Raw genomic sequence first — 18,350 nt, 5'->3', positions numbered from 1 at the left:
TCTTCTGATAAAGTATTCTTTCCCTCTCTCTTAGCTTTAGCTTGCCAGAGCTAGCTCTAAGATACTCTGCGAATCACTCAAAGGACGGCAGATACAGCTCAGTGGTACAGTACTTGCCTATCACACAAAAGGTCCTAGGCTCAACACCAAACAGAAACAACCAATTATAAAGCTCTATCTTTGACAAGTCATTGACCACCAATACCATATCCACAGCTAAGAGGAAAAACTCCAAACACTAAACCTTCAACATTTTTTTTCACCAGTAAATATTGCCAGATTCAGGTACATATTCTAACATAAACAAATAATATAAACAAACCATTATCTTTAGAAAATGTTTTTACATGCCATCTTAACTCAAGTTACTTCAAATCTAAACAATACCTGTGCCAAATACAAACAAGGGGGAGGCAAAGTGAACACAAACTCCATCGACTTACTTGCACACCCGGACTCACAGGGACTGGATACATCATGTTTGGTGCAAAACAAACAGGCTGCGTATAGACTGGTGTGGGCTGCTGAGGACCCACCATTGAGGGGCTCGGTTGTGCTTGAGGCCGAGGTGAAGTTGGGGTGGTGGAAGGCTTTGGCTACAGAAACAAAATTTAAAATTTTTAACTATTGAGCCAGGCGCTGGTGGCTCACGCCAGTAATCCTAGCTACTCAGGAGGCTGAGATCTGAGGATCACGGTTCAAAGCCAGCCCGGGCAGGAAAGACTGTGAGACTCCTATCTCCAATAAAACCACCAGAAAACCGGAAGTGGCGCTGTAGCTCAAGTGGTAGAGTGCTTGCCTTGAGCTGAAGAGCTGAGGGGCAGCACTTAGGCCCAGAGTTCAAGCCCTACAACCGACCAAAACAAACAAACAAACAAACAAAATTTAACGATTAATGCTATCTGTAGGCGGATTCTTCTAATGTATCTAAGTTTTTACTTGCTTTCAACTAATACAAAACCCAGAGCCTAGCACATATGAGCTTAGGTTTGATCCCTACTACTTTAAAGCAAAACCTAGACAGCGATGAAGTGGCAACATATAAATAACCCAGGGTTCAATTCCTACTACTGCTCTCAACAAAACAAAACAAAACAAGAGGCCGGGCGCTGGTGGCTCACGCCTGTAATCCTAGCTACTCAGGAGGCTGAGATCTGAGGATCACGGTTCAAAGCCAGCCCGGGAAGGAGAGACCGTGAGACTCCTATCTCCAATAAACCACCAGAAAACCGGAAGTGGCGCTGTAGCTCAAGTGGTAGAGCGCTCGCCTTGAGCTGAAGAGCTGAGGGACAGCGCCCAGGCTCAGAGTTCAAGCCCCACGGCCGACAAAAAAAAAAAACTCTCAGAAAATAAATATGGTTTTTTTGTTTTGTTTTTGGTTCGGTTGTGGGGCCTGAACTCTGGGCCTGGGCGCTGTCCCTCAGCTCTTCAGCTTAAGGCTAGCGCTCTACCACTTGAGCCACAGCGCCACTTCCGGTTTTTTCTTTTTTGCTTATGTGGTGCTGAGGAATCAAATCCAGGGCCTCATGCATGCAAGGCAAGTAGTCTACCACTGAGCCACCTTCCCAGCCCAGAAAATAAATGTTTTAATGAAAAGTAAAAAGTACTCAGGTAGATAACTATACATAGTGCAAAATAAATTTTTGGTAGCAGTACTGAGACTTGGTCAGGGTCTGGGTGCTGTCCTTAGCTTTTTCACTCAAGGCTAGTGAGCTAACATCTGAATCCAGTTTACTTCCAGCTTTTTGCTGGGTAACTGCAGATAAAAGCCTCACATATTTGTTTGCCTGATTTCGCTTTATACTGTGATCCTCAGATCGCTTACACATGTAAGCCACCAGCCCCTGGTTTATATGGCAAGAGTTTGGAAATTAAAAATATTATCAGGCTTGGGGCTGGGAAGGTGGCTCAGTGGTAGAGTGCTTGTCTTGCATGCATGAGGCCCTGGGTTCGATTCCTCAGCACCACATAAGCTAAAAGAAAAAAGCCGGAAGTGGCGCTGTGGCTCAAGTGGTAGAGCACTAGCCTTGAGCTGAAGAGCTGAAGGACAGCGCTCAGGCCCAGAGTTCAGGCCCCACGACCGGACCCCCCCCAAAAAAAAGAAAAAATATATATTATATTATATTATATTATCAGGCTTAAGTGGTAGAACACCTATCTAGCAAGGGTAAGACCCTAAATTAAAGTACTAGTACCATCAAAATAAATTGTCGATAAGCCGGGCGCTGGTGGCTCACGCCTGTAATCCTAGCTACTCAGGAGGCTGAGATCTGAGGATCGCGGTTCAAAGCCAGCCCGGGCAGGAGAGACCGTGAGACTCCTATCTCCAATAAACCACCAGAAAACCGGAAGTGGCGCTGTAGCTCAAGTGGTAGAGCGCTCGCCTTGAGCTGAAGAGCTGAGGGACAGCGCCCAAGCCCAGAGTTCAAACCCCACGACTGACAAAAAAAAAAAAAAAAAAAAAAAAAAATTGTCGCTATAAATAGTGCCTGACAGTCAATTTTTAAGAAATCAAGCAAAATATTCTAAAATGTTTATCTTTTTTTAATTTAGTAGAACAACAATAGCATGTCTGTGAGCTCAATGGCCTAGTCAATCAGCTTCAAATTCTGAATGGGAAATTAGGTTCAGATTTTTGTCTCTAAGAGTATCATCCTGAGAATATAAGAACCTTTTTTCTTTTTTTTTGATTGGTTGTGGGGCTTGAATCTGGGCCTGAGTGCTGTCCCTCAGCTCTTCATTTCAAGGCTAGTGCTCTACCATTTAAGCCACAGTGGCACTTCCAGTTTTCTGGTGGTTTTTATTGGAGATAAGAGTTTCACAGACTTTCTTGCTCAGGCTGGCTTTGAACCATGATCCTCAGATCTCAGCCTCCTGAGTAGCTAGGATTACAGGTGGAATTAATTCTTTTCAGAGATTAGAATAACCTCAAAACAGGTAACAAACTTACCTGAGAGAAGGATCGAGGGTTGAACTCCTTTGCATTGGGATTCAATGTAGATTTCCTAACTTGCCTAAATCAGGAAGAAAAAAGGAAAAAGTACAGGCCAGTGAACGTTGCATGGAATTTATGTTTCTCTAAGCTGTTCCATGCCTGATAAATATTGCCAACGTCTATCATATTTAAACATTTCTTTTTTTTTTGGTCAGTCGTGGGGTTTGAACTCTGGGCCTGGGTGCTGTCCCTCAGCTCTTCAGCTCAAGGCAAGCAGTCTACTACTTGAGCCACAGTGCTACTTCCGGTTTTTTGATGGTTTACTGGAGATAAAATCTCCTGAGCCGAGCGCCAGTAGCTCATGCCTGTAATCCTAGCTACTCAGGAGGATGAGATCTGAGGATCATGGTTCAAAGCCAGCCCGAGCAGGAAAGTCCGTGAGACTCTTATCTCCAATAAACCACTAGAAAACCGGAAGTGGTGCTGTGGCTCAAATGGTAGAGCACTCACCTTGAGCTGAAGAGCACAGGGACAGCGCCCAAGCCCAGAGTTCAAGCCCCACGACCGACACCCCCCCCCCCAAAAAAAAAAAGTCTTCTGGACTTTCCTGCCTTGGCTGGCTTTGAACTGCCCTCCTCAGATCTCAGCCTCCAGAGTAGTTAGGATTACAGGTGTAAGCTACTGACACCTGGCTATATGTAAACAATTCCCATTAGATTATTAACCTTCCTTATTAAAGGGAACAGGTACCTCATTACCCACTATTTAACCTAATTTTTAAAAATGGCCACAGAAACCAAAAACTGCTTTCTTCAAATGCAATCAACCAATCCTTCAAGTTGGAAAGACCATAGTTGCCTATGAAACAAGCAACCCTTAACCATTTCAATTAAATACGAATGCCAATTCAAAGCTTGTAGGCTTCTCCCCCAGCGGGCAATCTACATATGTAGTCCACACAAGCCGCGAACTCATGGCTATAATAAACCAGTGGTTAGGTTCTGAGGTAGCTCTTAACAATCCCTTTAATGGATAATCCGCACAATTAGGACAAACACATTCAGATATTCACTGAAACACCGCTTCTGCTGAAAAATGTCGTTTTCCACCTGAGCAAGGGCATACTCTTCGGAGAATACTAGGATGAAAGTTGACAAGAGTTCAGAGGTGGCAGATCCCCCAAACCTAACTTTTCTACTCTTGAACATTTTGGAAAAAGCCTGCTGCAGTCAAGGCAGGATAGTGAGGGGAAATGGCCTAACTGGTCACCAAACCACTAGTTCATACCAACTATTGAATGGAGCTACTTCACAGCTGTCTAATCCATGGCTAAAAAAGAAATATACTCCTCACTTGACTCATGTAACTGTAATCGCTCTGCACGTCTGCTTTACAATAACAATTTTTTTCAAAAAGCTATCGACATTGGGCTGGGATGTAGCTCAGTGGCAAAGCACTTGCCTAGCTAGTGCAACGTCCTGGGTTCGATCCCCAGTACCAAAAAAAAAAAAAAAAAGCTATCGACGTTAAGTCCACCAGTAGGAATGATTTACTTACTCAGCTGCATCTTTCTTCTCGTCCTTATCATCTTTCTCTTGCTTGCACGCTGGACTGGAAGTCTGCACGCCTTGGGAGGTGACCTCCGGTCCCCTCCGGGGCTCTACACTGCTGAGGACGGACGGGGAGGCGCTGGGGCTGCTGCCGCTGGTACAGTTGCTGCTGCTATTTTCAATGAAAGAGTCCTTACAAATGGGTTCAATTTTGTCTTTGAGCAAATCCCTTGGCTTTTCTCCCTCTCTATTTTTATTTAGTAGTTGATCCATTGACTCCGTTGTGGAACTTGGCTGTAACTAAATAAAAGAAGCAGTCAATTTTCTCGATGAGTACATGAACAGTAAGAATTTTCTGTGGCATGAAATGTTTTACATGAGCCTTTTTTTTTTTTTTCCTCTTTGGTACTCTGGGGCACTCAGGACCTAGGCACTGTATTTGAAATTTTTTTGCTCAAGACTAGCACTCTACCACTTGAGCCACAGCTGCACTTGCAGCTTTTTTGGACTTTCCTGCCCGTGCTGGTTATAAACCACAATCCTCAGATCTCAGCCTCTTGAGTAGCTAGAATTACAGGTGTGAGCCACCAGCACTGGGCTAGTACTAGGTTTTGAACTCCAGGATCTAGTTTGCTAGGCAGATGCTGTACTGCTGAGCTACAGCTCTAGCCCCACTTTGTACACACCACTGTTAGGTCAGGGCCCACCTTCTGATACACTGTCACAGTTTCTGGGGCAATAGATATCTTTAATGAGGTGAACATTCACAGACTTCTCTGCCCAGGCTGCCTCAAATTGTTTGCCTCCCATTCTTCATGTTTCTGAATGTGTACACCATGCACTTTTGTTATTTATCTTTTAAATCCTCACGCATTGGGCTGGGAATGTGACTTAGTGGTAAGAGTGCTTGCCTAGTGTGCATGATGCCCTGCTTGATTCCTTAGTACCACATAAACAAAAACAAAAAACCAAAATAAATCCTCACACATGATTCAACATGACACTTACCCTAAAATCATTCTTGAACTTCTTTAAATCATCTATTTGTTTCCTGTGTTCAGAAACAACTGGTGATATACCTGTAACATCAAAAAAATTTTCATGTCAATTTATTTCTACTCTTTTACTTGAAACTGTTTTAGTATTGAATATTAGAAATGCCAACAAAACCTATCATCAAAAGAATAACAATTTTACATGTTAATTTTGGATTTTGGTATTTAATAACTACACATGAGAAATTAGAACTACAAAAATACACTAAACAAAAGGAAAGAAATGTAAATACCACCGCATGTGGAAGAACTAGTTTTATCATCAAAGCTCATAGAATTCACAAACTTTATAGACCATGATAATGACAACTTGCCTTGTGAAGTGCCTTTAAGTAAGTGTCACTATTCCACAATACTGTGAAATATGTGAAATTTATGTAATCATCTAATCTCAATAAAAATTTTTTTTAAAAAATACACTGCTTGAAAGATGAAATGACACATAATCGCTTCCCTGTTTTAACATTTATGACTAAAAACTTTAAAAAACAAAACTCTCACCTTTATTTTCAGTTTTTGAGAAGCTAGGCGATGCTTCAATGGCTTTCAGGCATTCTTTATTTCCTGCTGGAGAATTCTGCCTCTGATCTTGGAGTCTGGAATCTTTAGCTAGAAAGCAATTTAGAAAAAAAAGTTCAGTGTCAGAGTCATAAAAATGAGGTGAAACAGAACTCAACTTTTGATTTCCTGTTTTTGGAAAATCAAATTATATGGAAGCTTTTCTTTTTTGTTACCATCCTATGAGCTACCATTAAGTTTTCATACTGGCCCTTAGTACCCAGGAAAAGCTAATTTTCCAGATACATTAAAGAATAGTATCTATGAGATTAGTGGGTATTGTATAAACAACACAATTTACATAAAAAGTTCAATGTGTATTTAAAATAGAACACCTACAGCTAAAAGAACACAACCTGTCAGCTGGCATCAGGGCCTGGAAGGCCTGGGCCACAACCTGTCAGCTGGCATCAGGGCCTGGAAGGCCTGGGCCACAACCTGTCAGCTGGCATCAGGGCCTGGAAGGCCTGGGCCTCATACCCTCAGCGGATGGGGTCCCGGCTCTATTGATGGCGGGGCTGGCAGGCGTAGGAGACGTAGCAGCAACAGGCATGGCAATTGCTTCGGCCGGGGCGGTACCAGCTGGGGGAGAAGTGAGCACAGGCCCGCTGGGAGGGTTTCCAACACTGTTCTGTCGGGGAGACCTGGGTCTGTGAGTTTTTGGAGATAATCTCGGAACTAGACAGAAGCAAGGGAAAAGTTATTTACAACATCCTTGGCTCAAAGAGGTTTTTCTGAAGATTTAAGTGGTTGTCCTCACCGGTCCCCACACTTTATCCCAGTACTCTGTTTTATAAAGTCTTAGGAGAGGCTGGGAAGGTGGCTCAGTGGTAGAGCGCTTTGCCTTGCATACATGAGGCCCTGGGTTCCATTCCTCAGCACCGCATAAGCCAGAAAAAGCCGGAAGTGGCGCTGTGGCTCAAGTGGTAGAGCGCTAGCCTTAAGCTGAAGAGCTGAGGGACAGCGCCCAGGCCCAGAGTTCAGGCCCTACGACTGACAAAGAAAAAAATAAAATAAACAACAACAAAAAATAAAGTCTTAGGAATGATAGTAGTAATTACAAAAAGTATCTGAACAAAGATAGTAACCACTAATACCCAAGTTCAGCTGTGGGTTCCCTCTTGGATTTTTTTTTTTTTTTGGGTCGGTTGTGGGGCTTGAACTCTGGGCCTTAGCACTGTCCCTCAGTTCTTCAGCTCAAGGTGAACAATCTACCACTTGACCCATAACGCAACTTCCAGTTTTCTGGTAGTTTTTTGGAGATAAGAGTCTCAAGGACTTTCCTGCCCAGGCTGGCTTTGAACTGTGATCCTCAGATCTCAGCCTCCTGAGTAGGTAGGATTAGGTGTGAGCCACCAGTGCCTGGCTAAAGTAGCTATATCAAGATTTTTCTCCCGGTAGTTCAAAGAACAAACAAGAAAAGTACTCACTGCAACCTCTAGCTCCCCAGTTATTGTAAGAGCAAAGCCGTAAGGAGTAAGGATTGGCAAAGTTTTCAAAGCAACATAAGCCTAATTCTAAAATCTTATCAAAGTATAATCTTTACTGTTGTAGCTGCTATCAGGGTATTCCTCAAGCTAATCAGATTAAAGCTGACCTTCTCATTTTGTGTTTCATATCCCTTCAAAGGCAATAGTGTCAGATACAGATGTTATGGTAACTCACTGTACTGTAAGCTCAAATTAAGTGTTGGATGGAATCAATCAATGAACAAAATTGCTGAAAGGTGAAAAACAAGTAGAAAAAAAAGTAGAGTCAAGTCATATTATGAAGTGTTTTTGCCTTATACAGTAATAATCTCTAAGTCTCAACTATGTACTTACAAACCTCATAGGAATTGACTCAAAGCCCATCAAGTATACTAGACAATAATGACTTCACTCATTGAAAAAAAAACTGAAGATCAGCTCCTTGCACGACCTGCTCTATCTAACACAGCAATAGAGCTACTTCCTGGTTCTCCTGGGGTTTCATAGATGTCTTGTGTTTCCTCAGAGCTGTGCTATTTCTCACTTAGCAAAAACACAAAATATACACTGCCATGAGACCCCAGGCCAAGGGATACCTACCACCACTGACCACTGATGACCACGTTCCCCCGGCTGGACTGGTCCTGGCCACCGGAGGAGCTGCTACTTCACTTGGCGGGTTGTGGGATACAAATTCTAGGCCGCTGGCTATGGAGGCCCGCCCAGCAGAAACTCTGTGGTTGCGAGGGTGTCGCTGGGCCTTCGGAGACATCCTGGGAGGCCCTAAGAGAGGGGTCACGAACGTCACAAGTGCTGCAATGTCCACTGTACTCTTCTGCTAAACGCGCTCACACACTGTACTCTTCTGCTAAACGCGCTCACACCCTGTCTTATTCAAGCTTCTCCTTGGTAAAAAATGAAAAGATAAACCATACCATACAAATTTTTAGCCATACTAATTCACAATTATTTTTTGGAATACAACAAGTTACAAATACTTTTTATTTCCCTTTTTTCTTAAAGAAAGGGAAAGATGAGGTTGGTGCTAAAAGAAACCCCAACACACTAATATGTCACAAGTCTTAGAATTTTAGTAATTTATTTGTACTCATTATTTGCAGGCATACAAAAAATACAATTGAATTGTATAGTTATAAAATAGAATGATTTTTACTTTCCCATATACTTCTAATTTACACCTCAAATTTAAGAAAATTAGGGGGGGGCATTTTGTACATTTATTTTTGCAATGCTGGATATAGAACCCTAGTCTCATACATTTTAGGCATGAGCTCTACTGCTGAGCTATGTAGGTCTCCAGGATATTTTTGGGTGCCAGTACCAGGGCTTGAACTCAGGTCCTCACTTTTGCTAGGCTTGCTTGCTAAGTTGGCACTCAACCACCTGAGCTATGCCTTTGGTTTAGTTAGCTCATCCTCCTAAGATCACACAGTTAGCTATGGCCCCCTGCTTTAAAAAAATTTTTTTTTTAAATAAAAGGACCATCAATCCTAAAATATATGTGCATATCTTTAAGCTTCTCTAAATTGCTAGCATACTATGTCTTCTGTATGACCATCAATATTATAAATCATGGCTTAAAACAATGTTCCCCTGTAAATAGTTTCTCAGACTTTTAGCTGAAATCCTACTGTTAAAGTATAACTTCTAAGACCAAGCTATATGACACTTGGGGTTAAAATCTGTACTAAAAGAATCGTCAAGTCTGGGAAGGTGGGCTCAGTGGTAGAGTGCTTGCCTAGCATGAATGAAACCCTTAGTTCGATTCCTCAGCACCACATACACAGAAAAAGCTGAAGTGGCCCTGTGGCTCAAATGGTAGAGTGCTAGCCTTGAGCAGAAGGAGCTCAGGGACAGCGCCCAGGCCCCGAGTTCAAGCCCCAGGACTGGCCAAAAAAAAACAACTGTCAAATTTCTACATCACCCATTCTGTCATATGCTATTTATTTCTCTTTCTAAAGCAGTGATCACAAAGCCAAACTCTGGACAGCCTTCCCCACCAGAGATACCTGATGGTGCTAACACTCAAAAAATTTATTTTTTACTGTGAGAGCCAAGGTCCCTGTGCATATCCTGGCACCAAACTCTTTAGAATAGCATGGATTTTATCATAGACATGATCTTTAAAAGAATACACCCTAACTTTAGCAGAAGACTTCCTCTGGAAGCCCATGTAGTCTTTCCAGCTTCACGTAAAGAATGCTCAGTTTGCCCAGGTGCCAGTGGCTCACACCTGCAATCCTAGCTACTCAGGAGGCTGAGATCTGAGGATTGTGGTTCAAAGGCAACCCGGGCAGAAAATTCCCCGTGAGACTCTTATCTTCAATTAAACCACTCTAAACCTGGAAGTGGCTCTGTGGCTCAAGTGGTTGAGCACAAAGAGCTCAGGGTCAGTGCCCAGGACCTGAGTTCAAGCCCTACAACAGGAAAAAAAAGAAAAAAAAAAGCTCAGTTCTTATCTTACACTTCTGAAATAAACAGCTACTCAAACAACAGCTGCAAGCACTTCAACAAAATAACCTTGCAATTAATTGCCATTAGGAGAGGAAGAAAAATGTCATCTTAAAAATTAGTTAATGAGCTGATCAGAGTTCAGGCCCCATGACCCAAAAAAAAAAAAAAAAATTAGTGAGCCCAGCTGGGCACCAGTGGCTCACACCTGTCATCCTAGCTACAGGAGGCTGAGATCTGAGGATCAAGTTTCAAAGCCAGCGTGGGCAGGAAAGTCCGTGAGACTCTTGTCATATCAACCACTTAGAAAAACTGAAGTGGTGCTGTGGCTCAAGTGGTAGAGTGCTCGCCTTGAGCTAAAGAGCTCAGAGACAGCGCCCAGGCCCAGAGATCAAGCCCCATGACCAACAAAAAAAAAAAAAAAAAAAAAAAAAAATCAGTTTAATTTAGAATTCCTTCAGTACTCTAAAAACACTGAGCTGTGATGGGAGGGTAAACATACAAGGGCAGTGATATGGAATGTCACTCCTATCAGAGTCTGTAACACACCACTCCTGCCTGTGGCCAACACATCAACCATCTACCATCTCATGAACACTGCATCCAGTGTCCATGAGGAGGGAGCGTGCGGGGAGGCCTTTCCGGGTTGCGCAGAAGCACGATCAGGTAAAGATTAAACCCTCTACAATTCAAGACACTTCACAGCTTCACACAGCAAATTCATGAAATTTCTTTCTCATGAACAAAACGTTAATAGTTATAATACAATAAACTTTAAACTCAAGAAATTATAGGTTACTAAATAATGAAGAGGAAACTATTTTGTAATCATAAACTCACACAGGAGTTAAACAAAGACAAACAAAACCATGAACAAATTGTGGAATTGTACCTTCTGAAGACATGCGTTTAGGCATAGTAGAGACAGGAGCTGGAGAACCATGAGCAGAGGGGTGAGACGGGGGTCTGGATGGCCGCGAGGGGGGCCTGGAGGGCGGCCGTGTAGGGGTGGCTGCCCGAGGTGGAAGAGAGGTGGGACCTGACTGGTAGCGAGAAGGTGGGCGAGAGGAAGGAGATGGGCAAGGCGATGGCCAGGGGACACCTGACAGAACAAATGATATGAAGGAAAGTATAAAAACTAAAGAAAAAAATGAGGGAAAAAGTAAACAGAAAAAAAGTAAAATGACAAAAATGATTTCTTGTACATTTTAACCCTTTGAGGACAGTCATTTTGATTTGTGCTAAGTTTTATTAGCATAACTTAACTGACATAAATTCACATTTTACTGTAACCTCCTTAAAATAAAGTCTGTTTAAATGAACACACGTTCCCAAAGGGTTAATTAGGATCTACACACACTATTGAAGAAGACAGTTAGGACTCTACCTAATAATCCTGCATCTACAGTATCAATTTCTAAAAGGGATATATACATATAATAATTTCACACAGTAAATACAGCAATCCCTACTTAGGAATAAGATTATTTATTTGCTATCTTAGGTTTATCACTGAAACAATGAAAATAAGAAAGATATCAGATACAATTTTAAAGGCTTTATTTTATAGTTATCTATGATTTTATCATCTGAACCTGACTTTATCATCAGTATCAAATCTCATTAATTCCCATTTAAGTCAAAGAAAAATATTTTTACTAGAGACACGGGAGTAACAAAAGTTAATGCATAATACTCTTTTAAAGCAAATATACTAATTTCACCAAAATGGGATGAAAGCCTTCTAAATAACTGATGCAGTTAGGTAAATACTTATCTAAGAGACTGCGTCCACACACCATGCACCTCTACAGCAGTGTATCAAGTGGCTGATGGGTGCACGGCTGACAGCACTGCTATAGATCACTCACCTCAGCCTCCGCTAACAGTCCAGGTCTCCTCTCCAGACGACTCCACACACTTGAGTATCATTCATTTCCCAGCCCCCTTCAGGTTATTTGAAAATTCTGCTTATAAACAACTACAAATCTTTACTCCATGAGCAAAGACATTTCATTCCCATTTCTAAGTAAGAAAATACTCAAGAGTGTTCATTTGGAGAGGAATTCTGGAGAAGATTCAATGAAAATAAATGAAATTGGAAACTTCAGTGTTCTCTATTTTTATCTAACTTTGCAAATGTACATGCCTAGAAATGAAAAACGGTTCGTCCTTGAGTTAGTAACACCCTATTGCTGTTATTAATTGCCCTATTTCTATACCATTGAGTATCACAGAATTTTATCTATTATCTATCTGTAACTGGTGAGCTATGTTCACCCTGCCTTAGAGGTGTTACAGAAAACACCTTCCCACTATAGATGCAAGCTTCTTTAACCTAAGCTGCTGAACTGCACCCCACCCTCAAAGGCTAAGTTTTTTATGTCTTTTTAGCACAATTCTGTCATTACTTTCTTCACATGACTCTTGGTCATGTCTATATTATAAATTACCTCAAAGTAAGCAAGACTATAAACACAGTCCCTGAAAGTAAATCTGTATTATGTCTAAATATTTTGAGTTTCCAGTGTTTTTTTTGAGAACTTGCTCAAAGTTTCCAATTTCTTTCTGTGTGGACTGTTTGCTAAGTGAATGTCTACAATTAATTTAACATGTCATCTTAGTGAGCATTTTGTCATGCGGGATGGGCTGTGACTTACGAACAGTTCACTAATTTGATATCCACAAAAGTAAACTAAACACCATTTAAGTGAAAGTTCCACAAAAATCATTAATGGTATGCGCAAGTCTATCAATTATGTAAACTCTTTGAAATATCTGAAATCTCTATATTTGATCAGTCACACTGACAAATTTGGTGAAGATACTTGCCTCCATTAACTACTCTTTGGTCTGCACCAGAACTCGGGTTGAACTCTGAAGTGTGAGACGCAGATCTGGAAGGCATGGAGCCCGGCCCCGGCTGGCCCATGCGTGGTGAATTCTGTCTCCCACTTCCCCACGACATGACTTCTCTATTTCTTTGTCCAGGAGGAATATATTTATTTTCCCTGAAAATGAGAGATCCCCCAGACATCAGTTTTTCCTAAAATATAGTAGGCCAACGAAACATCTTAAAGTAGCTTAGGCAGAAGTCCCACAAACATCACTGTTCTTCCATTACCCAAGTGCCTAGCTGCTGCAGGGCTCCCTCCTCTCCACGGCTGGCACCATCTGCAAGGGTCTCGCTCTTAAAAGGCTTTTTTTTTTAATGGGATAGTGGGTAAGGGGAGAGGAGTCCTTGTTCCCTTTCACTTCATTTTTCTGTGGGATTTCCTCTCTGCTTGTTTTTTGGATCTACACTGATGATGTGCCTCTAATCTCCATGTGTCCCGTTGGATTGCCAGCTCTGGCAACCACCCTGTAAGCTGTGGGTACCCCAGAGACTATCAAGTATATAGTAGGTGCTGCTCCATATTTATTTATGAACAAATGAAATACCCCTAAGTCATTTAAATGCAAGAAACTGCATAAGCCAAACCACTATTTTCTCCCCTGAAACTCACTCCATGTTTCCTATCTCTACTATCAATACACACATCATACTGCCAGTCATTTGGTAACTAACCTTTTTCTAACTTTTGGGCCACTAGCCACCATCAAGTTGCTTACCAAGTTCTCTAGGTTGAATTTCCACAGCACACCACAGTCCTCAGTGCTGTAGAACAGAGAGTTCCCTCCTCACCTCACCTACAGGGCACTGCTCCCCATGTCCAACAAGTCCTCCCATGATCTCAGATCCTCTCACCACCTGCCACCACAGCACTCAACACACAGCCCTGTGCTCTAGACCCGGCACACACAAGATCATGCTCAGGGTGTGTTTTCACCAGGTAAGAAGTCAATCTCTCATTACTCTCTTCTTACCCTAGCACGAAATGCCACCTCCTCACTGAGATGTTTCTGACAGGACAGCCGCCCTGCTCTTCACACTGGACGCTCCGTTGGCTCTCAGGCCGCTTGGCCAGAACACAGTGCACAGCCGCTGCAGTAGTGCACATGTTCCCTCTAACTGTTATTCTGGAATGAGTGCTTCCAGACCTAGGTTCGTCCTTATCATGTGTGTGACACCCGGTGCCTTTCTTCTAGTGCAACCTTAAACCAATTCTCTACCCATTCTCTACCTAAGCCTCACGAAGGAAGGAAGGCAATAATATGCCGTCTCATGCAGACCTTGAGTTGTGTATTGCATTATGCTTTCCTTTACATACCTGGTGCTCACACTGTGCCCCTCCCGGTCACTGGAGTTTCTCTGAACGGCCGTGTATTTTTCTTCCTCGCTCCTGTCATCGTTTTCCAGAGCCACCCGAGCTTTGTACTGAGCACTGGACTCAATTTCTTCTGCTAACTGATTTGCCCTTGCTTCCCGTTTTAAAAATTCTTCTGAATTATCCCTTTCTAACGGTACCCTAAAAGATGAAGAGAAGAAAAACAATTAAAGTCATAGTTTGCATCTGCCACCAACAATTATTAAGAAATTTTAGTTTGGGATATTAGAAAAATTATAGACACGACTACTATATTTTATAAATCGTTAACTTTGAGGCTTTTTGTTTTTGCCAATCCTGAGGCCTATGCGCTGTCCCTGAGCTTCTGTGCTCAAGGCTAGCACTCTACCACTTGAGCCACGCCACTGCTGGCCTTTTCTGTTTATGTGTTACTGAGGAATCAAACCCAGGGCTTCATGCATGCTAGGCAAGCACTCTACCTCTAAACCACATTCTCAGCTGTAAGTTTTAATTTTTATGTTATCTTTTACATGGAAGAACATTTAATACTTCAAAAATTAGGTAGATTGCCTGGCGCCAATGGCTCATGTCTGTAATCCTAACTACTCAGGAGGCTGAGATCTGAGGATCACAGTTCAAAGCCAGCCCAGGCAGAAAAGTTCATGAGACTCTTATCTCCAATAAGCCACCAGAAAACTGGAAGTGGCGCTGTGGCTCAAGTGGTAGAATGCTCGCCTTCAGCTGAAGAGCTGAGGGACAGTGCCCAGATCCAGAGTTCAAATCCCACAACCAACAAACAAATAATCTAACAAACGTTTATTCAGCATCATAATTGGAGCTGATGAATGTTTTTTTTTTGGGGGGGGAGGGGGGGCGGGCAGTCCTGAGGCTTGAACTCAGAGCCTGGGCTCTGTCCCTGAGCCTCTCTGTGCTCAAGGCTAGTGCTCTACCACTTGAGCCACAGCGCCACTTCTGGCTTTTTCTGAGTAGTTTATTGGAGATAAAGAGTCCCGTGGACTTGGGGCTGGGGGTTTAGCTCAGTGGAAGAGCACCTGCCTGGCAAACGCAAGGCCCTGAGTTCGGTCCTTAGCTCTGGAAAAAGAAAAAAAAAAAAAAAAGTCTTGTGGATTTTCCTCCCTGGGCTGGCTTTGAACCGCAATCCTCAGATCTCAGCCTCCTGAGTAGCTGGGATTAGAGCTTGAGCCACTGGTGCCCAGCCTGATGAAAACTTTTAAAATGTGCCAAAGCAAACTCACGTGTATGAAGATAAACTGCTGTCATACGTAGACACCACACCATAATTTTCTTCATTGTATCGAAACATATCATTGGGGTCCCACCCATTAGACTAGAAGAAAATGAGGCTTACTTTACAAAATAACCAAGAATTTATTTTCTTTAATTCAGTTACTATTTCAGTTAACAACATTTAGCAAACTATACTGGCTGTATTTACAAAGTTAAAAAAGACAAGCAAAACTTTCCCTTTAAAGATGTTTTAAAAAACTGTTTTAAGGAGAAACTTTTCTTATATTTATAGCTACTCAAATTGGTAAGTAACCACATAGGACAATTAGTTATCAGGATGTTTTCTGTCTACAGTCACTTTCCTATTTATCAGCAGACACCAGTTTCTTGAAACTCTTCAGAGGACAATCATCAAGAGGTAACTTCTATTTGTGTTTCTTTGAGAACGACTCCTTGCTAGCCTTTAACTTTTCCAAGTGCTAGGATCATAGGAGTGGACGACCATCAGGTCCACATCCAACTTCAGAATTGCCTTTGAAGCCAGGAGCAGGTGGCTCATTCTTGTCTAATCTACTCAACAGGCTTAGATCTGAGGATCAGCCCAGGCAGGAAAGTCTAATTATCTTCAGTTAACTACCAAAAAGCTGGAAGTAGAACTATGGCTTAAGTGGTAGAGCACGAAAAAGTCAGAGATAACGCCCAGGCACTGAGTTCAAGCCCCAGGGCTAGCACACAGCCAAGCCAAACCAAACCAAACCAAACCAAACCAAAAGTGCTCTGAGAGCCAAAAATATTTTCAGTGCTTAAAGGAAAAGAACAGCCAATGTCTGACCCAATGCATGTTTCTATAGGTGCTCGCCCCTCCTTCTCAGCTGCTCCTTTCTCTCATAAAAATGATTGAAGGAAAGACAGCATGAGGCAGCAAGCAAAGAATTAGTAAGCCATGTCTCAAGAGCTCAATATTAGGACTTTAGCCATCCGCAGTTGAAAGACCTCAGCAATAACAATTTTAGATCTCCATGCCCTAATTTACAATCTCTCTTTAGCTAAGTCTTATTGCATAAAGGACCCTCAAAAGCATGGACATATCAACTCTTCTTTTAAAGTCAGAGTGGCCAAAGGGGTGAGATCTAGATGTAGCTAATACTCATCTCAGAAGAGTAGAACGAGCACCATCTAAGAACTGCTGAGGGCAGTGTCAGCCTTTGAGCTTCCCTTAAAATCCACCCTTCAGCCCCGCATTCCCTTGCGCAGCTCTTTGGATTGCAGCTCCTGAGTAGCTAGGATTACAGGCATGAACACTGGCCTGCATTTTCTTTTTTAAATTTTCTCTTTCTTTTTTTTTGCCAGTCCTGGGGCTTGAACTTAGGGCCTGGGCACTGTCCTTGAGCTACTTTTGCTCAAAGCCAGCACTCCATTACTTGAGCCACAGTGCCACTTCCGGCTTTGTTTATGTGGTACTGAGAAATCAAACCTAGGGCTTTGTGCATGGGAGGCAAACACCTACCACTAAGCCACATTCCCAGCCCACTGGCTTTTTTTTTTTTTTTTTTTTTGGGTCCGGTCATGGGGCCTGAACTCTGGGCCTGGGCGCTGTCCCTCTGCTCTTCAGCTCAAGGCTAGCGCTCTACCACTTGAGCCACAGCGCCACTTCCGGCTTTTTTCTTTTTGCTTATGTGGTGCTGAGGAATCAAACCCAGGGCCTCAGGCATGCAAGGCAAGTGCTCTACCACTGAGCCACCTTCCCAGCCCCGCACTGGCATTTTAAAAATAGATATGCAGTCTGGTGTGGTGGCTCAAGTCTTTAATCCTACTTGGGAAGTCAAGAGCTCAGGGACTCAAAGGAGCTAGAGACATGGCTCAAATAGTAGAGCATCTGCTCAGCAAGCTCAGGTCCTGAGATAGTACCACCAAAAAAAGGTTTCATGAAATGTGCTGATTTTGTCTAAATGATGAGTACCTCTCTTTCTCAAAGAAGAAACATCATTGTTCCTGGAATGTCTTATTCTACAGGTATTAAAAGTAAAACACTCAGACTGTCCAGTTTAAATTATTAAGTTGCTTAATATATATCACTTAATTATAAAGAAATAATTCACAGGCATAAAAACAGATGGCACTTCCTGCTTAGTCCTCAACTGCCTGAGAAAAAGTCTCTATTTACACCACAACTGCAACTGTAAATGTTTCTACAATAACAGAAACCCACTTAAATTAAAACCAGTGATAGGATGCCATACGCCTACCAAAGCAACCACCTCCTTCTAGCAGCCAGCTTCCAAGACCCCACTTACACTTACAACATCATTTTCCAAAGCCTCGAGGTCCTCACTGGCTGTGAGTTCCCCGGCATCCCAGGGCTCCAGATCCTTCTCCTTGTGCTCACCATTCACTTTAGCACTGATAGCAGAGTCAGTGAAAGCATCTGCAAAGAATGATTTAGGTGGAAAGATCAATCAGACGGCAGGCTACACTAATCTATATATCAATTATCACTAATCAATTATCACTTTACCTCATTATTGGTAATGAGGAAGTTTCTGATATAGAAACTTCATTAACAAAATACTTTCAAACAATTTCAGCAAATATATCATGGATGAATACTGTATTTTTGTCTTTTTTTTTTGGTCGGTCATGGGCTTGAACTCTGGGCCTAGGTTCTATCCCTCAACTCTTTAGCTCAAGGCAAGTGCTCTACCACTTGAGCCACAGAGCAACTTACGTTTTCTGAGTGGTTTGTTGGAGATAAGAGTCTTAGCCTTAGTGGTGCTGTGGCTTAAGCGGTAGAGCGCTTGCCTTGAGCTGAAGAGCACAAGGACAGTGCCCAAGCC

At 42.5% G+C, this 18,350-nt stretch overlaps 1 protein-coding gene across 8 annotated transcripts in view; it reads right to left on the bottom strand.

Annotated features, from left to right (window-relative positions):
- The window catches only part of LOC138826385 (ataxin-2), a 70,936-nt gene that overhangs the window by 21,744 nt on the left and 30,842 nt on the right, over positions 1-18,350 (bottom strand). For 3 of the 8 annotated variants that reach the window (XM_070021483.1, XM_070021485.1, XM_070021488.1), the window contains exons 6-17: positions 17,817-17,941; positions 15,525-15,616; positions 14,251-14,448; positions 12,872-13,050; positions 10,932-11,141; positions 8,168-8,350; positions 6,579-6,776; positions 6,042-6,149; positions 5,494-5,564; positions 4,493-4,785; positions 2,951-3,014; positions 444-596 (exon numbers count right to left, since the gene is read on the bottom strand). In XM_070021483.1, the coding sequence (XP_069877584.1) occupies positions 444-596; positions 2,951-3,014; positions 4,493-4,785; positions 5,494-5,564; positions 6,042-6,149; positions 6,579-6,776; positions 8,168-8,350; positions 10,932-11,141; positions 12,872-13,050; positions 14,251-14,448; positions 15,525-15,616; positions 17,817-17,941 (1,874 nt within the window). Of the gene's footprint in view, positions 1-443; positions 597-2,950; positions 3,015-4,492; positions 4,786-5,493; positions 5,565-6,041; positions 6,150-6,578; positions 6,777-8,167; positions 8,351-10,931; positions 11,178-12,871; positions 13,051-14,250; positions 14,449-15,524; positions 15,617-17,810; positions 17,942-18,350 lie in introns of all 8 variants that reach the window. The other 5 variants (XM_070021484.1, XM_070021487.1, XM_070021486.1 and 2 more) reach the window with 3 other exon arrangements.

This window comes from Dipodomys merriami, unplaced genomic scaffold, assembly GCF_024711535.1.
Source record: "Dipodomys merriami isolate MVZ:Mamm:240054 unplaced genomic scaffold, mDipMer1.0.p SCAF_142, whole genome shotgun sequence".
NCBI classification, from domain to species: domain Eukaryota; kingdom Metazoa; phylum Chordata; class Mammalia; order Rodentia; family Heteromyidae; genus Dipodomys; species Dipodomys merriami.
The sequence above is the reverse complement of the archived record's forward strand: the minus strand, read 5'-3'. Positions and strand labels throughout refer to the sequence as shown.